Raw genomic sequence first — 26,223 nt, forward strand, 5'->3', positions numbered from 1 at the left:
GTTTCAGAAAAGTATAATAGGTGTATGAAGTTTTCATGAGTTGTAATGTAGTTTTTTCCCCTCCTCGAATTTCAGTAAAGTGTAACAGTTTGTATATGAAATTTTCTTACTGTGTCCACTTTAACTAAGAAATACCCCACCCAGCAATGTAATACACAATCTCGAGGGACAGCACCTCATCATTCTGCTAGGCATTTTACAGCCTTCCGGCCTTATCACTGAGTTCAACGACTTTAGATCTTAACTATTGCTCTCGTTTTCTCTCGAACAGCAGATGCTGGTTATGGAGGATGGCTGCACCAGAGCCACTGGGAGTGGAGAGGCGTGGGCTGGGGGTGGGGTTCCCTGGTCAGTGCATTGACAGCAGGGTGGTCCGCACCCCAGGGTCTACTTAACTTACTTCCGCCATGTTCCCGGGCCACAGCAACCCTCTCTGCTTTGCCAAATTTACCATGCCTCCCTCCCTGTGAAAATAGTGAGCAGCTGAGCTACACAGACTAGGATAGTCTCCTAGATGCATTTGAGGTGTGACCTTTATTTACAGATCCAATTAAGTTTTATTGGTTTACTAAATAAGTAGTTTTTTTTAAAAGGCACAAAACTCGAGGCAAGGCAGGATTATGGTTATCCAGGAACAGTAGTTTGTCAATACACAGTAAACAGATTTGACTGAACTGTGACCTTGAGCTTTTCAGTACAAGGCCTGTATTACAAATGTTTGCAGGAATGTTGGAGCCTTGTTATTGATAAATTAGACCCGCTATTTGTGATACAGAAGCACAGTTATTGACATTGTGTTACAGAACAAGCACTTTTAAACTGGTTTCTCTCTGATCCAGGGGTTTTATCTGAATCAGCAAAGATGATAGAGTGAGGGGTTAGCCTTGTTCTTTTCTGTAAAATAGGTGCTGACCTACACATTGTATTTAGTATATCAGTTGGCTGGATCATGGTTTTACTTTTGATTTGCTGTACCTGCCGTGGAATGAATCAGCAGCCTTTGTGTGTCAGTATCTAGCACGGCAAGGCCAGGGACTAGCTGGTAAACCACTCCATCGATTGGACTCCCAACAAGGTAAACATATTGTTTATTTAAGTTGATTGGAATTGATAAACACCCACTGTCCTTGCTCAAAACATCAAACATTGGTATACTTAAAGTTGTCTAATTTATTTTAAAAATTATTTAGAGCTTCACTGGACTCTAAGGAAATCAAGGGATTTGGGGATTGGGCGGGAAAGTGGAGTTGAGGTCGAAGATCAACCATGATCTTATTGAATGGCGGAGCAGGCTCATGGGGCCGTATGGCCTACTCCTGCTCCTTGTTCTTATGTTATGTTCTTACGATTGATTTAGCTAAGGTCAGTCCTTGTTATTGCAGCTATCAGTGGAAAAAATAAATTGTGTGGATAAATCTTAGTGGAAGTAGAAACAACACTGAAAAGTGTTACTGTCCTGGGCCTGATATTTGTCTTGCTCTGATACAACTGGAGTAACATCTGACCCGTAAGATATTGGAACAATTTCAAAAATAAAAACAGAAAATGTTGGAAATTCACAGCTTGGTGTTCAGCTCCTTAGAAAGTAAAAAATATAAGCTAACATTTCTGGTGGGACTGTTTATCAGAATCAATATCGGGAGAAAAGCACTTGCTGCAGTTTGGAAGTGAATGGGTGAATGCCACAAAAATACCAATGGCTGTGGAGCTGATTAATTAGCTGCTTAAAGTACTGCTGAATGTTGTGCAGCTGTTCAACACTGCTGAGCTGAACTGGACTATCAGAAGTTTGCAAACAACATTGGAAGGTGACACTGGGGTGGGAATGATGCGGCTGGTGACAGGTGACGAAAAGCTTGGTTAAGGACAGTTTTAAATGAGGAGAGAGAAGGGCAGAGGTTTTTAGGGAGGGAATGCCAAAGCTGATGCTTTAGATAGCTGAAGGGACAGCTGCCAGTGGTGTAGCGATGAAAATCTGGTTGTGCAAGAGGCCAGAATTGGAGGAGCACAGAGATCTCTGAAGGTTGGGTGGTTGCTTAACAGTGCAAATTATTTTTGGAAATGGGAGTCTTTGTGAGGCTAGCAGGCAAAGGCAGACACTGATGCGTGTTTTAAATATCCATTAAATTCTCCTGCATTTGGTGTCTGTAGAAGCACAGAAGAGATGAAGTGGATGCATCTTCTGAGAGCAAGTTGAATCATCATGTCCTGCACCACTTTGTGGCCTGAACAGAGCAGCTTTGACCTGGGCCTGGGCCTAGACACAGGCTTTCTTTTCCAGTCTTAGGCTGACAAAATAATGCAGCAAGAGATGGAAAAAATAATAAAACTAGACTAACAATAAATTGCATTTATATAGCGCCTTCAACATAGTAAAAATGTGCCAAGGTGCTTTACAGGAGTGATTGTCAGACAAAATTTGACACCGACATAGAGATATTAGGACAGGTGACCAAAAGCTTGGTCAAAGAGAGAGGTTTTTCAAGACAGAGAGGTGGAGGGAATTCCAGAGCTTAAGGTCTAGGCAGCTGAAGGCAGGGCTGCCAACGGTGGAGCGATGAAAATCGGGGAAGCACAGGAGGCCAGAATTGGAGGAGTGCAGAGATCTTGGAGGGTTGTAGGGCTGGAGGAGGTTAGAGATAGGGTGGGCGAGGCTATGGAGGGATTTGAACACAAGGATGAGAATTTTAAAATTGAGACGTTGTCAGACGGGGAGCCAATGAGGGTCAGTGAGCACAGGGTGATGGGTGAAAGGGACTTGGTGCAAGTTGGGAAAGGGGCTGCAGGGTTTTGGATGAGCTCAAGTTTACGGAGGATGGAAGGTGGGAGGCCGGCCAGGAGAGTGTTGCGATAGTTGAGTCTTGAGGTAACAAAGGCATGGAAGAGGGTTTCAGCAGCAGATGAGCTGAGTCGGGTGGAGATGGGCGATATTATGGAGGTGGAAGTTGACTGTCTTGATGGAGGTGATATGGAGTCAGAAGCTCAGTCAGGGTCAACTAGGACGCTGAGGTTGCGAACTGTCCAGTTCAGCCTCAGACAGTGGAGGGAGGGGGATGGATAATGGTTTTGATCGTCTTAATGTTTAATTGGGGGAAATTTCTGCTCATCCAATACTGGGTGTTGGACAAGCAGTGTGCCAAATCAGAGGCATTGGAGGGGTTGAGAGAGGTGGTGAAGTAGAGCTGGGTATTGTCAGATTCCACATGTACACCGACGTGTTTTCGGATGATGTCACCAAGGGCAGCATGAAGATGGGAAATCGGAGGGGTCCTTGGGGGACTCAATTGAATCATTCGCTTTAAAGCAGATACTTTTTTTTAACCTTGACAATTGAAGCCACTGTATAACTGCCAAATAGTTTTTCTGTTGCATTTCACTCACTAAAGATTCTTTTGAGGCTGGAAATGATTTGAGTTTTCTGCGACTTCTCTTGTTGTTTGAGTTCTTATTTTAACAACTTCAATACTAAGGTAAGACGATGTCTTGAGATGATGAGTGGAAAGACGGCGATAATGCTAATCCAGGAGGTGATGGTCAGATTAATCATGTGAAAAATTGTGCAGGCCCATTTGTTTTTGTGCTGGAGTCCTTGCTCACGCTGCTCCTGGATGATACTATTGAGTATTGTCCTCTGGTGGTTGAGACTGAGTACAGCAATACACAAGCATTTCATAACCGAATAAAGTGCTATCTGGTACGAGCAATTGATCAGAATGGAAAACAGTACTTGATTATCTGCAAGTCTACATACAATGAGAAACCCGAGTCAGGAGCAGACTCCAAGATTGTTCCAGGAATTTGCTTGCAGCAGAGCACACTGTGAGAAAATAGCCACGGTTGCTTGACTGGGGCAAGTAAACAGATAAGGGATTTTTTGTTTTCTGCCGAATGCAGTCATGGACTTGGCATCAGTGCCATTTGTAGCCTCTGCTTAGGAAGGAGAATTATTCTTCTTTCTGCATCCTTTGTAAACCTGGGGATAAAGCGCAGCTTGAAGGGTTCAGGGGGAAAATGCTAAGCGCACACAGGAAATGTCATGAAGTTGTAGATTGATGGTGCCTCAGTGCTTTTCTATTCCTGTGTCACATAAGCTCCCAGGACATGCGCCATCATGTTCGTTAGTTTTCCTCAGCTAAAGTTCTTTATCTGAAATTTTGGTCTTGAGGGGTCTGTGCAAAAGTCAAAGTCTCCAGCCTCTCTTCAGGAACGTTAGTTCAGACAGACGTCAGTCGGTGCTGGGGACTCAATAATGCCAGAACTGACTGGTGCCATGAGCACGTTTATGCCTCCTGGCATCAGTGGTGTAAGCAGGACTTTTTGTTTTGGGGGAGGGGGGATCGGTGTTTAAAACTACTTCAACCAGTCTATTTTTCCAATAGAAATTTCACAAGGTTTAACTGTAAACATTATTACTTCCATTAATCTAACAATTCAAATAAAGCAAATGAAAAGAAAAAAAAAGTCTTGTTAGACAAAAACTCTAAAGTGTGAAATCCAAGTGCTAGTTATGTCGCTAATCTACCAATAACCTTACTACTTTTCACTTCAATATCTCGGTGAACATTTAAACGCACAAATAAAAACAGAAAATGCTGGGAACACTCAGCAGGACAGGCAGGATCTGTGGATAGAGTTAACGTTTCAGGTCGATGACCTTTCATCAGAACTGGAAGACGTGATGAATAGCTTTTAAGCAAGTAGAGAGCCTGGAAAAAGGGGGCAAGAAAGAACAACAGGCAAGGTCTCTGATAGGGAGGAGGGCAGGAGTGATTGAAATGACAAAATGGATGATGGTGCAAGGCAAGGAGGGTAGTAATGGGACAAGTAAAGAAACAAAAAATGGGTCCAGAGGAGCATAAGAAATAGGAGCAGGAGTGGGCCATAAGGCCCCTCGAGTCTGCCTCGCCATTCAATAAGATCATGGCTGATCTTCGACCTCCACTCCACTTTCCCGTCCTATCCCCATATCCCTTGGTGTCCAAAAATCTATTGATCTCGGTGTTGAATATACTCAACGACTGAGCATCCACAGCCCTCTGGGGTAGAGAATTCCAAAGGTGTAAGTGATTCCAACAGAATAACAGGGGGAGTGAAGCATGGAAAATCTGGCACAGAGGAGAAGGCTCCTGTGGCCCAGGAACATGGTGGAGAGGGGTGGGTAAATCCCTGGGGTGTGGACCACCCCGTCGGCTGTGTACCGATAGGGGATCACCAGCCCGCACCTTCTCCACTCCCAGTGACTCTGGTGCAGCCATCCTCCATTTCCAGCATCCGCTGACGGAAAAATGGGAGTGGTGGTTAAGATTTGAAGTTGTTAAACTCAATGTTAAGGCTGGAAGGCTGTAAAGTGCCCAAACAAAAGATGAGGTGCTGTTCCTCGAGCTTGTGTTGAGCTTCATTGGAACAGCTTTTGGAGGCCGAAGACACAGTGGCCAGAGTGGGATGGAGAATCAAAGTGGCAAGGGACCGGAAGCTCAGCGTCTCGCATGTGGACTGAACGGAAGTATTCAGCAAAGTGATCACCCAATCTGCGTTTGGTCATCTCAAAGTAGAGGAGACTGCACCGTGAGCAGCGAAAACTGTATAAGTTAAAAGAAGTACAATAAATTGTTGTTTCACCTGGAAGGAGTGTTTGGGGCCCCGGTTTGTGGGAGGGAGGAGGTGGAAGGGCAGATGTTGCATCTCCTGCGCTTGTATGGGAAGGTGCCAGGGGAAGGCGAGCGAGTGTTGGGGATGATGGAAGAATATCTGCTGTTTCTGTGTTCTGTCAGGTGATCTAAGGCACGGCAGTATGGTGCCTATGAAATATTGTCCCATATTGGCATCTTGAGGCACAGATAGCCAAGGGACAGCACCTATTTAATAATCTTTAGCACAGTTAATCTGATATAAGAATCTCAGTGTTATAATGCACCTAGCAAAAAGGAAAAGGTCTGTTGAAGCCTACAATATAACAGCAAATAGTCTACTTTGGGGAAACTGAAGCTCACTCGATTACATTGACCAATGAGACAGAGTGAGGCCCTTTGTTCCAGCAGGACAATTTGTTGTACCAGTGAGAGACAGTCGCTAGCAAATACTGAAGCTGTCACTCATGTCTCACCAGCATGCTCTCCTCCCGTTTAGGGCTGCGTATGAGTTAATCCCCTCCAAAACTAACACACTAAAACTTGATGTTACTTATAGGAATTGTATCGTGTGCAAGTTTCCCTCTCTTCGCAACTCTTTTTTATAAATAGAAACCAGTGTGATTTAATGTCAAAACTTCTCATTGTGATGACCATTTCAAAGACTTAATTTATAACTTTCAGTATTTGTAAGAGGTTTTTCTGATTGCAGTGTGACTTGATGCAAAACTAGTCACAAAGCAGCTTTTATTTTGCTGTACTGTAATATTAATAGTACCCAGCTAGTATTGGTGTGACCGATAGTGTACAGAATAAGGGAACCCAGGTGAGATAGAGAATGAGGTCCCGCAGAAACTGATCCTATCCAACAGGTACAATGTACTTGCTACCTGTGAGGATGTGGACAAAGACTGTCGGAAGGACAGCCAGAATGCTGACCATGGCACCTTTGAGCAGGAGGCTGTCCAAAGGGAGGAGGAGGAGGAGAAGTGTGATGTGGTAGTTGTAGGGGATTCAATAATTAGGGGGACAGATAGCATCCTTTGTAAGCAGGATAGAGAGTCCCACATGGTATGTTGCCTTCCTGGTGCCAGGGTGAGAGACATCTCAAACTGGCTTGAAAGGATATTGGAGAGGGAGAGGGAGGGGGAGGATCCTGTTGTTGTGGTCCATGTTGGGACCAACAACATAGGAAAGAGTAGGCAAGGGGTCCTGTTCAGAGTACCGGGAGCTAAAGTTTTAAAAAAAAACAGGACCTCTGGTTATAATTTCTGGATTATAACCCGAGTCACGTGTAAATTGGTGTAGGGATAAGTGGATTAAGGAGGTGAACAGTTGGCTGAAGGAGTGGTGTGGGAAAGAGGGGTTCCATTTCAAGGGACACTGGCACTAATACTGGGACAGGAAGGAACTGTACCATTGGATGGGCTGCACCTGAGTCCTAGGACTGGGATCCTGGTGGAAAGGATAAATAGGGCGGTCACAAGGACTTTAAAGTAAATGGGGGGGGGGGGAGGGGAGGGGGCAGGGCAGAGAGAGGTCTCAGGTGGAAAAGGTAATATAAATAATAATTCTAAAACAAACAGAAAGGAAGAGAGTAGAGTAATAGTCAGATATTATGCTTTAGGCACTACAAGTAAAGGGAAAACTAAAAGATGTAAAGTAATTAAATCAGGAGAGAGAAATAAGAAATGTGTGAGGAAAAACAACATTAGAGCAGAAGGACAGGTTAGGGTGTGTGGCCCAAATAGGTATTCATTATACAAACGCATGGAGTATAAGGAACAAATTGAATGAATTGCAGGTGCAAATTCAACTTAGAGGGTACGACATGGTCGCCATTACTGAGACATGGCTGCAAGACGGTCAGGACTGTGAATTGAATATACCAGATTATAAGGTCTATATGAAGGATAGGGAAACTGGTAGAGGGGGAGGAATAGCCTCAGTGATTAAAGATGAAATTACTTCAATGATAAGGGAGGATATAACTAGAGGTAAGCAGGTAGTGGAGACTTTATGGATAGAATTAAGAAAAGGATTTAAGACTGTAGTGGGAGTTGTGTATAGGCCTCCTGGTAGTAGCTGTGAAGTGGCAGAATGTATAAGTGCAGAAATTAGACAAGCATGTAGCAAAGGCAGAGTGATTTTAATGGGGGATTTTAACTTTCATAAAGATTGGAATAAGCCGATGAGCTCATGTCAGAAAGGTAGCGAATTTCTGGAGTGTGGTCAGGGCAGCTTTCTGCAACAATATATCCTAGAACCAGCAAGGGGGCAGGCTATATTAGATTTAATGAGTAATGAGCCAGATTTAGTTAACAGCCTAATGGTGCGTGAACACTTATCTAATAGCACATATGATTGAATTCATTGTTATGGGTTTCTCCCTTTCAAAACACAACAGCTACTAAGAATCTAAATTTAGGTACGGGCGACTTCAATGGGATGCGACTGAGACTGTCCACGGTAAACTGGGCAAACCTGTTGATGGGTAAAACGACAGCAGATCAGTGGGAGGTGTTCAAAAAAGAATTTAATGTGATACAAAACCAAAATATACCCTAAAGGGGCAAGAGCTCTACTTGCCAACAAAAACACCCATGGACAACAAAAGAGGTAAGGGACAACATAAAATTAAAAGAAAAAGCATACAAAAATGCAAAAAACAGCGCAGATCCTGGCGACTGGGAGAGATACAAAGAACAGCAAAGGGTGATAAAACAGACAGAGCTATAAAAAGGAGCATGAAAAGAAACTTGCAAGGGCTATCAAAATCAACACATTTTTACAATTACATTAAGAAAATGGTGGTCAAGAGCGATGTGAGCCCCTTAAAAACTGATATTTTGATTTACAATATCACCATTAAGGAAATGGAGGACATTTAAAATAATAGCATGCTGGACACCCCAAGGAAACTAATTTTGAATCAGAGATGGGGATTCACCCTAATTAATGTAAGCAAATTAACAGTAATGAAGAAAATAATGGCACTACAGAGTGACAAATCCCCAGGACCAAGTGGTTTCCATCCCAGGGTTTTAAAGGAGTAAGTGAGAACATTGCAGATGCCCTAACTATAATCTTCCAAAGTTCTCTCGATTCAAGAACCATTCCTTTAGATTGGAAAACTGCATATATCACTCTGCTATTTAAGAAAGATAAGAGAGGGAAACCAGGGAATTATAGATCAGTTAGCCTTACATCTGTTGTTGGGAAATTACCAGAGTGTATAATTAAGGGTAGAGAGACTGAACACCTTGAAAATTTTCAGCTGATCAGAGAGAGCCAACATGGATTTGAAAAGGGAAGGTCTGACAAACCTGATTGAATTTTTTGAAGATGTGACTAAAGTAGTGGACAGGGGAATGTTTATGGATGCTATTTATATGGACTTCCAGAAGGCATTTGATAAAGTCCGTTATAAGAGACCGTTAGCTAAAGTTGAAGCTCATGGAATTGAGGGCAAGTTGTTGACCTGGTTAGGAAACTGGCTGAGCGGCAGGAGGCAGAGAGTAGGGATAATGGGCAGGTACTCAAATTGGCAGGATGTACTAGTGGTGTCCCATAAGTATCTGTGTTGGGGCCTCAACTATTCACTGTATTTATTAACGACTTGGATATGTGGCTCACTATCCCATCATCTAAGTTTGCCGATGACACAAAATAGACAGCAGTGTAGGTCGAGGCATAAAATTAGAGCGATATTAATAGATTAAGTGGGCAAAACTGTGGCAAATGGATTTCACTGTAGGCTAGTGTGAGATCATCCACTTTGGACCTAAAAAGGATAGATCAGAGTACTTTCTAAATGGTGAAAAGCTCGAAACAGTGGAGGTCTAAAGAGACTTCGGGGTCCATGTACACAGATCATTAAAATGTCATGGACAGGTACAGAAAATAATCAAAAAGGCTAATGGAATGCTGGCCTGCGTACCTAGAGGACTAGAGTACAAGGGGGTAGAAGTTATGCTACAGCTATACAAAGCCCTGGTTAGGCTGCACCTGTGTTCAGTTCTGGGCACCGCACCTTAGGAGTGATATATTGGCCTTGGAGGGAGTGTAGTGTAGATTTACTAGAATGATACCTGGACTCCAAGGGTTAGATTACCCAAACCAGGGTTGTATTCCCTGGAATTTAGAAGATTAAGGGGTGATTTGATTGCAGTTTTCAAGATATTAAGAGGAACTGATAGTTTCCCACTATCTACCCTATTTCCACTGGTTGGGGAGTCTAGGACTAAGGGACAGAGCCTAAAAATTAGAGCCAGGACTTTCAGGAGTGAAGTTAGGAAACACTTCTACGTGCAAAGGGTGGTAGAAGTTTGGAACTCTCTTCTGCTAACGGCAGTTGATGCTAGCTCAATTGTTAATTTTAAATCTGAGTTTGATAGATTTCTGTTAACCAAGGGTTTTGAGATATGGGGCTATGGTAGGTATATGGAGTTAGATCACAGATCAGCCATGATCTCATTGAGTGGTGGAACAGGCTTGAGGGGCTAACTGTCCCTTTGGTTAGTTTAGTTTAGTTTAGTAACCAGCAATATAGTAGAGTACTCTTTCATTTCTGTTTCTTTTCTTTCCTCACTGTATCGTATATCATTGACATTTGGAGATACTAGATTATCTCTGGACAGCTAGGCTTTGAAAGTGATTGATGAAGAGGCTAATTTAAACTGATTGAGACTAAAGCCTTTTGGAAAATTTGTTGAGTTGACAAATTCCAGGAAGAAATGGATTAAATTCCCTACGTTTATAGGGGTCAGGTATTCTGCAGGTTAATATTAGGACCATTGGTTGCATTTAAACGTCTATTTTCAAAATCAGCTTTAGCCATTTTCATTTGCACTTCCTGGTACTATCTGGCACTTAGTACTGTATGTCCTTTGGAACACAGGCAGCACTCTTTATTTAATCTGTTTTTCCCCCTCTTCCTTCCATCATCTCCAGACGAAGAGGATGATTTTCTGCAAAGTAAGAAGATGACCCAGAAATCCAGAGAAAATGGTTTGCCCACTCAGAGCCACCCTGGAACGTCTGGCTCTGGAAGGTCTGCAGACACTAAAACACAGGTCAAACCGACGCAGCCCAAACCAGCGAGTTCAGTGACATTCACCCCAACATCAGTGCGTGATTACTTTGGCACAAGCAATGTGCAGAGATCAAATAAAAAACTGGTGGCTAGCAAAAGGAAAGCAGTAAGGATTGTTTACATTCTTTTTTGTACAAATACAATACCTGCTTATTTGTATCATATTTACCTGTAGTTCTATTTGGAATAGGGTTCACTGGACATAGAGCAGGTGTCTAAAATCACTAGATTATTACCTTTTAATAAGGGACCATCCATATTCTATTCCCTCTTGCATTTGTTTACTTTTGTGAAATCAGTGATGATATTGAGTGACCGTGAACTTTAGCTCTCTGTATTTCCCTTCCCTCCCTCTTTATTTTCCTCTCCTCAACCCTTTGACCCTTGCTGGTAGCCATTCTTCATGTGAGTTTAGATGGTGAATATTAGTGGGCTATTTGGCTGTGGAAGGCATCTCAACTGGGAATTGGGAAGGGGGGATCCTTAGCTGTGGTTTTTTTGTCTCCCTTCACCTAGCCCAGGGATGCTGAGGCCAATTATAGCACTCCATCTATGGGCAACTAATGCAGAACTGAATGTGCTTTGAATCTGTGAACTCCTTAGTACCATCCTGGCCAGTGCATTTAGCGGTTACACTATGATGGGGGTAATTGATGTATCCCTCTGGAACGCTGCGGTCAATTTTACTCTTTCCCCAAGTGGAGGTCAGCTGGCCGAGCAGAGACTGGGAATTGAGTCATAGAGTCATAGAGTCATACAGCACGGATAGAGGCCCTTCGGCCCATCGTGTCCGCGCCGGCCATCAGCCCTGTCTACTCTAATCCCATATTCCAGCATTTGGTCCGTAGCCTTGTATGCTATGGCATTTCAAGTGCTCATCCAAATGCTTCTTGAATGTTGTGAGGGTTCCTGCCTCCACAACCCTTTCAGGCAGTGAGTTCCAGACTCCAACCACCCTCTGGGTGAAAAAGTTCTTTCTCAAATCCCCTCTAAACCTCCCGCCTTTTACCTTGAATCTATGTCCCCTTGTTATAGAACCCTCAACGAAGGGAAAAAGCTCCTTAGTATCCATCCTATCTGTGCCCCTCATAATTTTGTACACCTCAATCATGTCCCCCCTCAGCCTCCTCTGCTCCAAGGAAAACAAACCCAATCTTCCCAGTCTCTCTTCATAGCTGAAGCGCTCCAGCCCTGGTAACATCCTGGTGAATCTCCTCTGCACCCTCTCCAAAGCGATCACATCCTTCCTGTAGTGTGGCGACCAGAACTGCACACAGTACTCCAGCTGTGGCCTAACCAACAAACAAGGTGAACCTGGGATCACCTTGTTTGTTGTACACTTGGTGATCACATTACCCATTGGGTCATTAGAGGAGTTAAAACATCTTTTTAAAAAGTAGTTAGAGGTAAAGTCACTGCCTCTGAGGTCCCAGATTGAAAGCCTGGCCTCTACTGAACAGCTGAGGCAGCAGTAGAGGAGCTGCAATTGACTGCAGCACCCTTGGATTAGAAAAGGCAAATTTGGTAGTGGTTCCTACTCCTGATCACTCTGCAGTATTTCCTGCTTAAAATGCAAGTGTGTGAGGACATGACTGGGTCTGTTTTGATGCCCCATTCAGTTGAATAGCCTAATATGCACTATTAAGACTCGTGCATGGTTGATGGCCACTTTGGCGAGCAAGTGGAGGGTGAATGCTGTGTGTGGAACAATACACCAGTAAGGGAGTCAACAACTTGGGGAGGGGGAGAAAATTGGAGGGAAGGATAAAATGGATTAACTTTGTTCCTATGATCTTAGCCTTCAGGCAGTGCCGATTCCACAATGGAAGATGAGGAGCTTGCTCGCCAGCTGCAGCTTGATGAGGATGCAGAGGTAACGGAAGCTGAAAGACTTATTATGCATTTAAAGGAAGGATGCAGGTTCTAAGCAGTTCCTTATTAATGCAATGTCTGTCTTCTAGAATGAATCCACTTGTATTTAATCTGTACAGTCATCATAAGCTTCAAAGTCAATGTTTTACTGCCTAGAAATACTTATAGTGATTTGTATGCATTTGGCCATAGTTTGGTGGATAATGTTGCATTGTGTTCTTATCATTCATAGAATGATTTTAAAGTATTCTGAAATGGTGGGGACTGAAATGTGGAACTTGCTTCCTCCCTGCATGGTGGCATTTACGGCTGTAATCAGAATCCTCCATTCAACGTAATTTTGTACAAGTACATGTACGACCTAATTTGTTTCGCTCTGGCACAGCCATTCTCCACATTAGGCGAGGTCTCCCCACTCTCCTCCTGCCAATTGGTGTCTGAGAGGGATGGCTGACCCGATTGCACCCTATTCCTCTTGGGATTGTGCCACTTTCTCCATACAGCCTTTGTATACAGGTTTTCCCTTTGTAAATCATTGTGCCCATGTTGATTGAGATACCTATTATGTGTTAGTAAGTTTGTTTGATCACTCGTTATCTGAGGAAAATATTTGCAAATAATCCCAAGGCTCCATATGTAGTCCTATATGGATTTTTGTCTAATTTTTTAAACCATGTTCTGTTTTCCGACTTCTTTCAGCTTGAGAGGCAGCTGCATGAGGATGAGGAATTTGCTAGAACATTGGCCATGTTGGATGAACTGCCAAAAAGCAAGAAGGTAACTTCTGAAATAAAGATCTACCATTTTAAATTAAACCAACAAAACTGATTTACAAACTTAAAATAATTACATTGTTCAAAGATTTTCTATTTCATTGTGATATTTAATTTGAAAATGCTTCATTTGTAACTAGTAGCAAAATCTTGGAGTTTTGAAACCTCTTGGGCAATTTTATGCAAGGAATGTATTGCAATGCATTTAATTCAGCACCATTATTTTTTTAAATTATTCGTTCATGGGATGTGGGCGTCGCTGGCAAGGCCGGCATTTATTGCCCATCCCTAATTGCCCTTGAGAAGGTGGTGGTGAGCCGCCGCCTTGAACCGCTGCAGTCCGTGTGGTGACGGTTCTCCCACAGTGCTGTTAGGAAGGGAGTTCCAGGATTTTGACCCAGCGACGATGAAGGAACGGCAATATATTTCGAAGTCGGGATGGTGTGTGTCACTTGGAGGGGCACGTGCAGGTGGTGTTGTTCCCACGTACCTGCTGCTCTTGTCCTTCTAGGTGGTAGAGGTCACGGGTTTGGGAGGTGCTGTCGAAGAAGCCTTGGCGAGTTGCTGCAGTGCATCCTGTGGATGGTACACACTGCAGCTACTGTGCACCGGTGGTGAAGGGAGTGAATGTTTAGGGTGGTGGATGGGGTGCCAATCAAGCGGGCTGCTTTATCTTGGATGGTGTCGAGCTTCTTGAGTGTTGTTGGAGCTGCACTCATCCAAGCAAGTGGACAGTATTCCATCACACTCCTGACTTGTGCCTTGTAGATGGTGGAAAGGCTTTGGAGAGTCAGGAGGTGAGTCACTCGCTGCAGAATACCCAGCCTCTGACCTGCTCTTGTAGCCACAGTATTTATGTGGCTGGTCCAGTTAAGTTTCTGGTCAGTGGTGACCCCCAGGATGTTGATGATGGGGGATTTGGCGATGGTAATACCGTTGAATGTCAAGGGGAGGTGGTTAGACTCTCTCTTGTTGGAGATGGTCATTGCCTGGCACTTGTGTGGCGCGAATGTTACTTGCCACTCATCAGCCCAAGCCTGGATGTTGTCCAGGTCTTTCTGCATGCGGGCTCGGACTGCTTCGTTATTTGAGGGGTTGCGAATGGAACTGAACACCATGTAATCATCAGCGAACATCCCCATTTCTGACCTTATGACGGAGGGAAGGTCATTGATGAAGCAGCTGAAGATGGTTGGGCCTAGGACACTGCCGTGAGGAACTCCTGCAACAATGCCCTGGGGCTGAAATGATTGTCCTCCAACAACCACTACCATCTTCCTTTGTGCTAGGTATGACTCCAGCCACTGGAGAGTTTTCCCCCTGATTCCCATTGTCTTCAATTTTACTAGGGCTCCTTGGTGCCACACTCGGTCAAATGCTGCCTTGATGTCAAGGGCAGTCACTCTCACCACACCTCTGGAATTCAGCTCTTTTGTCCATGTTTGGACCAAAGCTGTAATGAGGTCTGGAGCCGAGTGTTCCTGGCGGAACCCAAACTGAGCATCGGTGAGCAGGTTATTGGTGAGTAAGTGCCGCTTGATAGCACTGTCGACGACACCTTCCATCACTTTGCTGATGATTGAGAGTAAACTGATGGGGTGGTAACTGGCCAGATTGGATTTGTCCTGCTTTTTGTGGACAGGACATATCTGGGCAATTTTCCACATTGTCAGGTAGATGCCAGTGTTGTAGCTGTACTGGAACAGCTTGGCTAGAGGCGCAGCTAATTCTGGAACACAGGTCTTCAGGACTACAGCCGGGATGTTGTCGGGGCCCATAGCCGTTGCTGTATCCAGTGCACTCAGCCGTTTCTTGATATCACGTGGAGTGAATTGAATTGGCTGAAGACTGGCTTCTGTGATGGGGTGATATCGGGAGAAAGCCGAGATGGGTCATCCACTCGGCACTTCTGGCTGAAGATGGTTGCAAACACTTCAGCCTTGTCTTTTGCGTTCACGTGCTGGCCTCCGCCATCATTGAGGATGGGATGTTTGCAGAGCCTCCTCCTCCCGTTAGTTGTTTTATTGTCCACCACCATTCACGACTGGATGTGGCAGGACTGCAGAGCTTTGATCTGATCCGTTGGTTGTGGAATCGCTTAGCTCTGTCTATAGCATGTTGCTTCTGCTGATTAGCACGCATGTAGTCCTGAGTTGTAGCTTCACCAGGTTGGCACCACATTTTTAGGTACGTCTGGTGCTGCTCCTGGCATGCTCGTCTACACTCCTCATTGAACCAGGGTTGATCCCCCTGGCTTGTTAGTAATGGTAGAGTGAGGAATATGCCGGGCCATGAGGTTACAGATTGTGGTGGAATACAATTCTGCTGCTGCTGATGGCCCACAGCGCCTCGTGGATGCCCAGTTTTGAGCTGCTAGATCTGTTCTGAATCTATCCCATTTAGCACGGTGGTAGTGCCACACAACACATTGGATGGTGTCCTCAGTACGAAGACAGGACTTCGTCTCCACGAGAACTGTGCGGTGGTCACTCCTACCAATACTGTCATGGACAGATGCGTTTGCAACAGGTAGATTGGTGAGGACGTGGTCAAGTAAGTTTTTCCCTCGTGTTGGTTCACACACCGCTTGCCGCAGGCCCAGTCTGGCAATTATGTCCTTCAGGACTCTGCCAGCTCGGTCAGTTGTGGTGCTCCCGAGCCACTCTTGGTGATGGACATTGAATTCCCCCACCCAGAGTACATTCTGTGCCCTTGCTACTCTTAGTGCTTCCTCCAAGTGGTGTTCAACATGGAAGAGGACTGATTCATCAGCTGAGGGAGGGCGGTAGGTGGTAATCAGCAGGAGATTTCCTTGCCCACGTTTGACCTGATGCCATGAGATTTCATGGGGTCCAGAGTCGATGTTGAGGACTCCCAGGGCCACTCCCTCCTGACTGTATATCACTGTACCGCCACCTCTGGTCGGTCTGTCCTGCCGGTGGGACAGGACATACCCAGGGATGGTGATGGAAGAGTCTGGGACGTTGGCTGAAAGGTATGATTCTGTGAGTATGGCTAAGTCAGGCTGTTGCTTGACTAGTCTGTGGGACAGCTCTCCCAATTTTGGCACATTATCCATGGGGGAAGGAGGAATGGATGAGAGTGAATAGGAAAAAAGGCCAAGGAAGCCTGAGCTAAAACAGCTCACCAGTGTTCTTTTCAGGCCTGAGCTGCTTGGACCAGTTTTGGATCATGTTTATCAATTCAGTTGTTCATGATGTCCCAGAGAATCAAATCTCCAAAGCAGATCTCATTGAGCTCTAACTCCATATACCTGCCTTTGGCCCATATCCCTTAGCTTTTTGGCAACCAAAGGTATTATCTATCTCAGATTTAAATTTAGCAATTGAGCTAGCATCAGTTGCTGTTTGCGGAAGAGAGTTCCAAACTTCTACCACCCTTTTGTGTGTAGAAATGTTTTCTAATCTCACTCCTGAACGGTCTGGCCCTAATTTCTAGACTGTGCCCCCTACTCCTAGAATCCCCAACCAGCGGAAATAGTTTCTCTCTATCCACCCTATCTGTTCCCCTTAATATCTTATAAACTTTGATCTGATCACCCCTTAACCTTCGAAACTCTAGAGAACACAACCCCAATTTGTGTAATTTCTCCTCGTAACTTAACCCTTGAAGTCCGGGTATCATTCTAGTAAACCTACGCTGCACTCCCTCCAAGGCCAATATGTCCTTCTGAAGGTGCGGTGCCCAGAACTGTTCACAGTACTCCAGGTGCGGTCTAACCAAGGTTTTGTATGGCTGCAGCATAACTTCTGCCCCCTTGTACTCTCGTCCTCTAAATATAAAGGCCAGCATTCCATTAGCCTTATTGATTATTTTCTGCACCTGTTCATGACACGTCAATGATCGATGTACCTGAACTCCTAAGTCCCTTTGGACATACTGTTTTTAACTTTTTACCATTTCGAAAGTACCCTGTTCTATCCTTTTTCGGTCCAAAGTGGATGACCTCACATTTGCCTACATTGAATTCCATTTGCCACAGTTTTGCCCATTCACCTAATCTATCAATATCCCTTTGTAATTTTATGCTTTCATCTACACTGCTTACAATGCCACCAATCTTTGTGTCATCGGCAAACTTAGATATGAGACTTTCTATGCCTTCATCTAAGTCATTAATAAATATTGTGAATAATTGAGGCATCAAGACAGATCCCTGCAGGACTCCACTAGTCACATCCTGCCAATGTGAATACCTACCCATTATCCCTACCCTCTGTCGCCTTTCGCTCAGCCAACTTCCTAACCAAGTCCGTACTTTTCCCTCGATTCCATGGGCTTCTAACTTAGCTAACAGTCTCTTATGTGGGTCTTTATCAAATGCCTTCTGGAAGTCCATATAAATAACATCCATTGACATTTCCCTGTCCACTACTTTAGTCACCTCTTCAAAAAATTCAATCAGGTTTGTCAGGCACGACCTACCTTTCACAAATCCATGCTGGCTCTCTCTGATTAACTGAAAATTCTCGAGGTGTTCAGTCACCCTATCCTTAATTATAGACTCCAGCATTTTCCCCACAACAGATGTTAGGCTAACTGGTCTATAATTCCCCGGTTTCCTTCTCTCCCCTTTCTTAAAAAGCAGAGTGACATGTGCAATTTTCCAATCTAGAGGGACAGTTCCTGAATCTAAAGAACTTTGAAAGATTATAGTTAGGGCATCTGCAATGTGCTCACCTACTTCCTTTAAAACCCTGGAATGGAAACCATCTGTTCCTGGGGATTTGTCACTCTTTAGTACTATTATTTTCTTCATTACTTTTGTTTTACTTATGTTAATTTTATCGAGTCCCTGTCCCCGATTCAATATTAGTTTTCTTGGAATTTCCGGCATGCTATCCTCTTTTTCTACTGTAAATACTGACGTAAAGTAATTGTTCAACATGTCCGCCATTTCCCCATTGTCAATGACAGTATTCCCACTTTCAGTTTTTAAGGGGCCAACACTGCTCCTGACAACCCTCTTTTTCCTAATATAACTATAAAAGTTCTTTGTATTGGTTTTGATATCCCTTGCAAGTTTCTTTTCATACTCTCTTTTTGTAGCTCTTACTATCTGTTTTATGACCCTTTGTTGATCTTTGTATCTTTCCCATTTGCCAGGATCTGTGCCATTTTTTGCCTTTTTGTATGCCCTTTCCTTATGTCTTATACTGTCCCTTACCTCTTTAGTTGTCCATGGCTGTTTTTTTTGGCAAGTAGAGTTCTTGCCCCTCGGGTATAAACCGATTCTGTATCACGTTAAATGTTTCTTTAAACATTTCCTACTGATCATCAGTCGTTTTACCCATTAACAGATTTGCTCAGTTTACTGTGGACAGTCTCTGTCTCATCCCATTGAAGTCGGCCTTACCCAAGTCTAGAATCTTAGCAGCTGATTCATTTTTTTCCCTTTCAAACACTACCTTGAACTCGATCATGTTATGATCGTTATTGGACAGATGTTCACGCACAGTTAAGCAGTTAACTAAATCTGGTTCATTACTCATTACTAAATCTAGTATGGCTTGCCCCCTTGTTGCCTCTAGGACATACTGATGTAGAAAACTATCCTGGACTCACTTAAGAAATCACTACCTTTCTGACAGTTGCTAGTCTGCTTTTCCCAATCTATGTGAAGGTTAAAGTCCCCCATTAAGACCACTATGCCTTTGTTACACGCTTGTCTAATCTTTGCATTTATACAATCTAGCACTTCAGAGCTGCTGCCAGGGGTCCTATACACAACTCCCACTATAGTCTTGGATCCTTTCCTATTTCTCAGTTCAACCCATAAGGTCTCTGTTGGCTGCTTACCCCTCGTTATATCCTCCTTTATCATTGAAGTGATTTCATCTCTAATCACTAAGGCTACACCTCCCCCTCTTCCATGTTCCCTATCTCTCCTGTAGACCTTATAACCTGGTATATTTAGTTCCCAATCCTGACCATCCTGCAGCCATGTCTCAGTAATAGCTATCATCTCATACCCTCCAATTTGAATTTGAACCTGTAGTTCATTTAATTTACTCCTTATACTCTGTGCATTTGTATATAGAACTCTTTGTTGGGCCACACACCCTAGCCTGACCTTCAGCTTTGATGCTGGGTTAACTGCTGGGTTAACACCTTCTAGTTTTCACTTTATCTGTAGTGCCTAAAGTACACTTTCTTTCTGCTGCTCTACGCTTTTCCCTTTCACTTGTTCTTGAACAACTGTTTGTACTATTTGTATTGTAAATTTCCCCTGGGTCTTCCCATCTCTTGCTGCTCTCAACTTTACTCCCTTCTGACTCCCCGCTCAGGTTCCCATCCCCCTGCCACTCTAGTTTAAACCTTCCCCAACAGCACTAGCAAACACCTCCACGAGGACATTGGTCCCGGTCCTGCTCTGGTGTAACCCGTCCCGCTTGTACAGGTCCCACCTTCCTCAGAACCGGTCCCAATGTCCCAGGAATCTAAATCCCTCCCTCCTACACCATCCCTGCAGCCACGCATTCATCCGGTCTATTCTCCTGTTCCTATACTCACTAGCACGTGGCACTGGTAGTAATCCTGAGATCACTACCTTTTGAGGTCCTGCTTTTTAATTTATCTCCTAACTCCTTAAATTCACCTGCAGGACCTCATCCCTTTTTTTTAACCTATGTCGTTGGGTACCGATACGGACCACGACTACTGGCTGTTCACACTCCCCCTCCAGAATGCCCTGCTGCCGCTCCATGACATCCTCGACGCTAGCACCAGGGAGGCAACATACCATCCTGGAGTCACATTTGTGGCCGCAGAAACGCCTATTTGTTCCCCTTACAATTGAATCCCCTATCACTATAGCCTTGCCACTCTTCTTCCTCCCCTCCTGAGCAGCAGAGCCACCGTGGTGCCACGAACTTGGCTCTTGCTGCTTTCCCCTGATAAGCCATCTCCCCCAACAGTATTGAAAGCGGTATATCTGTTTGAGAGGGAGATGGCCCCAATGGACTCCTGCTCTACCTGCCTAGTCCTTTTACTCTGCCTGGCAGTCACCCATTTCCTTTCTGCCTGCGTAATCTTTACCTGCGGTGTGACCACCTCACTGAATGTGCTATCCATGATAGTCTCAGCATCACGGATGCACCACAGTGAATCCACCCGCAGCTCCAGCTCCGAAATGCGGTTAACCAGTAGCTGCAGCTGGACACGTGGTCACCAGGGACACTGGTAGTGTCCGTGACTTCCCACATAGCCCAGGAGGAGCATATCACGGGTGCGAGCTGTGCTGCCATGCCTTAGATTTACACTGTGTTCACCTCTCAGACTCTCCTCCCGCTCTCGGTCTCTCCTTTTATACTGTGCTCATCTCTCAGACTCTCCTGCCTCACCTGTGACGTTGCACAGTATTTTCCCCTTGTTGCAGGTCTGTTGCTGCTTTTATCCTCACTCTCAGTCTTCTGCTGCTCAGGTCCACTGCCCCTCTGCGGAAAAAGTTAGGAAAAGCAAGGCAAAGCAGCACCTCCTTCCCCCACTTCTCCGAACTCCCAAACTCTCAGTTGATCGCTCGGTGCTCCGTTGCACTCGATGCCAGTTGCACTCACAGGTCCCTGTATGTCTACTGTTTGTGACTCAGATGAGTCAGGCCTGCTCCTGTTTCAGGAACCAGTTTAATCCAGCTAACCAATGAACGAACTACAGCAGCTCTCTCTGCTGAAGCCTGACCGAAACTTAAAAATTTAAACTTTAAAATTGAACTTAAACATTTGATAGCAATTTACACTAGATTTTAAAGAGATTAACCCATCTCCGTCGGAGATGGAGCCATGTCCTCAATGTTTTTGGAACTTTTATTTGATTGTAGGAGGGGTATTTTTGTTCAAACCAATACTTGAATTATGGCCATTGTAGGCTTGTTCTTTGACTATTTCTTTAATAACTGACTGTCTTTTCCGACCCTTTTCAGACACGCACTGATTCTGAAGGCCAGGAACTATCTTTATCCTTGGTCGTAAAGGCTGAACCCAGAAAAACGCCAGATGAACAGATAGCAGAAGACTCTGGTAAATGTATGTTTAAAAAAATGTGATTATGCACTTTCCAGAGACTCCAACGTCAAGTGCTAAGGCTGTTTAAACCTTAAATTGCTGGAAGCTCCATGGAATTCCAGGCTGCCTGCGGTCGGTCGGTCGGTCGGTCGGTCGGTCAGTCAGTCAGTCTGTTGTAGGATTATGCTGCAGCAGACCCTAAAAATGGGGTGATGCAAAGAGTAGCTTTATTACTTTGGCATTAGGCTTTCAATACTTTATCTGCTTACTCTGCTTTCCCAATTGTTTTTTTGTTCCCTGTTCATTTTTTTCTAACTTCTAAATAATAGACCATAATTCAACTTTTCTGTAAGTTTTTAAATTAAATTTAGTTTGCCTGCATTCCAGTGCCACTGCAATCCCTCCATCCATTCTGGAAGTGGGGCTAAGAACATCTTAAATTCGCCTCTGGCTGATGACTGTTTCCTAAGTCAATCGTTCTTCCTCAACAACAACAGCTTTCATTTATATAGCACCGTTAATATAGTAAAATGCCGCAAGGCGCTTAACCATTTGAGGCTCAGTACAATAAGTGTTGAGCGGGTCACAATATTGAAGCCGTGCAAAAGGAAGTGTAGCAGCATGGACAAAAGTTAATTGATAGACGTGAAGCAAAAAGTTGGGGTTCATGGGTGGTGTTTGGATTGGAGAAAGGTTGGAATCCCAGCGGTCGGTGTGGGGTCCACTTTTGTTTTTGGTATATATGTAGATGATTTGAACTTGGGCATAGGCAACATGATACCGGAATTTGTTGATTATGCAAAAGTCGGGATGCGAGGGGAACATAGGAACAGGAGGATGCCATTCAGCCCCTCGAGCCTGCTCCGCCATTCCATTAGATCATGATTGATCTGTATTTTAACTCCATTTACCCGCCTTGGTTTCATATCCTTTAATACCCATGCCTAACAAAAATCTATCAATTGACCTAGTCTCATGAATAAGAATACTCATTAGAATCAAGTGTCAAAAGTTTATTCTTTTAAAATGTCCACTTAATGACTGCTGATTACAGAAAAATAACAGTCTATTGGGACAGATAGGGAAGGAAAGGGGTGGCAGTATTGATTAAGGAGAATATTGCAGTACTGGAGAGAGACAGGATGTCCTGGAGGGGTCAAGGACAGAATCAATTTGGTTAGAGTTAAGAAACAATAGAGGTGCCATTACACTACTGGGTGTATTCTATAGGCCACCAACTAGTGGGAAGGATATAGAGGAGCAAATTTGCAGGGAAATTACAGAGAGGTGCAAAATCTATAGAGTAGTGATAACTGGGGACTTCAACTATCCTAATATAGACAGGGATAACAATAATAATATAAGGGGCAAAGAGGGGGAGGAATTTTTTGAAGTGTGTTCAGGATAACTTTCTTAACCAGTACATTTCTGGCCCAACGAGGAAGGAAGCATTACTGGACTTGGTTCTGGGGAATGAGGCGGGCCAAGTGGAGCATGTATCAGTGGGGGAGCAATTAGGGAGCAGTGATCATAGTATCCTAAGGTTTAGAATAGCTATGGAAAAGGACACAGACCACTCTAAAGTAAAAATACTGAATTGGAGGAGGGCCAATTTCAGTGGGATGAGAACAGATCTGGTCTGGGTAAATTGGAATCAAAGATTGGCAGGCAAAACTGTAATTGAACATGGGTGACCTTTAAAGAGGAGATGGTTCGGGTACAGTCTAGGCACATCCCATGAGGCAGAAAGGTAGGGCAACTAAAGCCAGAGCTCCCTGGATGACAAAAGAGATAGTGAGTAAGATGAAACAGCAAAAAGGGGCGTATGACAGATGTCAGGTTGATAATACAATGAGAACCAGGCTGAATATGGAAAGTTCAGAGGGAAGTGAAAAAGGAAATAAAGGGACAAAGAGAGAGTATGAGAATAGACTGGCGGCCAACATAAAAGTGAATCCAAAAGTCTTCTACACGCATGTAAACAGGTAGTAAGAGGAGGGGTGGGGCTGAATAGGGACCATAAAGGAGATCTACACATGGAGGCAGAGGGTATGGCACTATATGACTTTGCATCTGTCTTTACTGAGGAAGAAGATGCTGCCAGAGTCTCAGTAAAGGATGATATAGTTGAGTTACTGGATTGGCTAAAAATTGGTAAAGAAGAGCTACTAGAAAGGTAGATAAGTCACCAGGTCTGAATGGGATGCATCCTAAGCCAGCACGAATTTGTTAACGGCAAATCGTGTATAACTAACTTGATAGAGCTTTTTGATGAGGTAACAGAGAGGGTAGATGAGGGCAATGCTGTTGATGTGGTCTATATGGATTTCCAAAAGGCGTTTGATAAAGCGCCACATGGTAGGCTTATCATCAAGATTGCAGCCCATGGAATAAAGGGGGCAATAGCAACATGGATACAGATTTGGCTAAGTGACAGGATACAGAGTAGTGGTGAAAGGTTGTTTTTCAGACTGGAGAGAGGTATACATTGGTGTTCCCCAGGGGGTCGGTGCTGGGACCACGGCTTTTCTTGATATATGTTAATGACATGGACTTGGGTGTACAGGGCACAATTTCCAAATTTGCAGATGAGACAAAACTTGGAAGGGTAATAAACAGTGAGGAGGATAGTGATAGACTTCAAGCGGATATAGACAGGTTGGTGACATAGGCAGACATGTGGCAGATGAAATTTAATGCAGAAAAATGCGAAGTGATACATTTTGGCAGGAAGAATGAGGAGCGGCAATATAAACTAGAGGGCATAACTCTAAAAGGGGTACAAGAACTGAGAGATCTGGGGATATATGTGCACAAATCGTTGAAGGTGGCAGGGCAGGTTGAGAAAGCATACAGGACCCTGGGCTTTATAGAGGCAGAGAGTACAAAAGTATGGAAGTCAAGATGAACCTTTATAAAACACTGGTTTGGCCACAGCTGGTGTATTGTGTCCAGTTCTGGGCACTGCACTTTAGGAAAGATGTGAAGGCCTATAGAAAGGGTGCAGAAGAGATTTACTAGAAAGGTTCCATGGATGAGGGACTTCAGTTACATGGATAGACTGGAGAAGCTGGGGTTGTTCTCCTTGGAACAGAGATGGTTGCGAGGAGATTTGATAGAGGTATTCAAAATCATGAAGGGTCTAGACCGAATAGACAGAGAGAAACTGTTACCATTGGCGGAAGGTTCAAGGACCAGAGGACATAAATTTAAGGTGATTGGCAAAAGAGCCAAAGGTGACATGAGGAAAAACTTCTTTACACAGCGAGTGGTTAGGATCTGGAATGCACTGCCTGAGGAGGTGGTGGAGGCAGATTCAATCATGGCGTTCAAAAGGGAACCGGATAAGTACTTGAAAGGAAAAAATTTGCAGGGATAGGGCAGGGGAGTGGGACTAGCTGGATTGCTCTTGCACGATGGGCCAAATGGCCTCCTTCCGTGCTGTAACCTTTCTATGATTCTATTGTAGTTTAACTATAGCTCCCTTTTAATGAGCATGAAAAATGCACAGAAAGACAATGAAGTTTACAACACAGAAACAGGCCATTCGGTTCAACCTGTCAGTATTTATGCTCCACCTGAGCAAATAGTTTTAATCACATTTTTACCCACCCTGCTCCCATATCCCTTCAACCCCTTTTCCTTCATCCACCTAACCAATCTAATCTTGAATGTTGAAATAGTTTCTGCCTCAACCACTAACACTAGAAGTGAACCCCACAGCCTTTCAGCTCTGTGTGTGATGTTTCTCCTGCCCTCTATTCTAAATCTCTTGCATTTAATCTTGTATCTGTGGCCCTTCATTCTTAACCCGTCAACTATTGGAAACAGCCTGCTTCTATCTACCCTGTCCCATCATTTTAAAAACTTCTATTGTATCACCCCGTGATCTGTGTTGTTCTAATGAAAAAATCCAACTTTTCAAGTCTTTTTTCATATTTATATTTCCTCATACCAGGCAGCATCCTAATGAATCTACATTGTATACTCTCTAAAGCCTCAACATCCTTCCTATAGCATGGAGCCCAATACTGCACACAGTGTCACCTTTAATAATTAATTGAATTTGGTGTTTTGTGGTGTAAATGTTTCTATATTGTCCGTTGGGTTCCATGGTAAGCAACTGAGTACGTAGAAAAAAAAATGTTTGAGCACCCCTGGAGTAGAGGGAAATTTACTTTCTTGTTAGCTGTACCGAGTTGGCAAAGCTTAATGCTGACACTGGATCCTTAAAATAGATGGGGTTCTATTTCCCAGCATCCTCACCTTGATGTGCATATTTTTAAAATAAAAACTTCACTAATCAATCTTTACCTTAATTTTTAGCTAAGATGTTGAGTGAAACTGACAGCAACTTGAAAAACTGCAGTGAAAAATTAGTAAGTAGTAAATCGCAGAGCATGAGGATTTTTTCCCAATCTTCATCTGAATCTTCCAGTACCAAAGTGGAAAAGTCTTTTAGTAAAATGTCTCCGGTAAAAACAAGTACAAAACTGGCCATCATGAAACGTAAAGAAGAATTGACACGAGTGATAGAGAAGAGTCCAACAAGACCAGCCCGAGAGAAGAGAATTTCGCCAAAGAAAGATGAGAAAGCCAGTTCTACAAAAAAAGAGGAGAAAGCTAGTTCTTCAAAGAAAGGAGAAACAAAGGTTTCTTCAAAAAATGAAGAGAAAACTGTTTCTCCAAACAAAGAGACGATCTTTCCAAGCAAAGAGGAGAAAATATCCCCCAAAAAACCTGAGGTAAGAATCACTTTGATCACATTTGATGTACTTGGGTCAGGTGCATGCTTGGGTTACTTTAAGTTGTGGTTCCCTTCAAATAAAAGGGGG

At 43.9% G+C, this 26,223-nt stretch overlaps 1 protein-coding gene across 3 annotated transcripts in view; it reads left to right on the forward strand.

The window, feature by feature from the left end:
• rfc1 (replication factor C (activator 1) 1) overlaps positions 1-26,223 on the forward strand; it is a 99,290-nt gene that overhangs the window by 21,222 nt on the left and 51,845 nt on the right. For 2 of the 3 annotated variants that reach the window (XM_067988687.1, XM_067988705.1), the window contains exons 5-9: positions 10,581-10,828; positions 12,521-12,595; positions 13,294-13,371; positions 21,307-21,409; positions 25,715-26,133. In XM_067988687.1, coding sequence (XP_067844788.1) covers positions 10,581-10,828; positions 12,521-12,595; positions 13,294-13,371; positions 21,307-21,409; positions 25,715-26,133 — 923 coding nt within the window. The remainder of the gene's footprint in view (positions 1-10,580; positions 10,829-12,520; positions 12,596-13,293; positions 13,372-21,306; positions 21,410-25,714; positions 26,134-26,223) is intronic. The other variant, XM_067988695.1, reaches the window with a different exon arrangement.

Source organism: Heptranchias perlo, chromosome 1 (assembly GCF_035084215.1).
Source record: "Heptranchias perlo isolate sHepPer1 chromosome 1, sHepPer1.hap1, whole genome shotgun sequence".
Classification (NCBI taxonomy): domain Eukaryota; kingdom Metazoa; phylum Chordata; class Chondrichthyes; order Hexanchiformes; family Hexanchidae; genus Heptranchias; species Heptranchias perlo.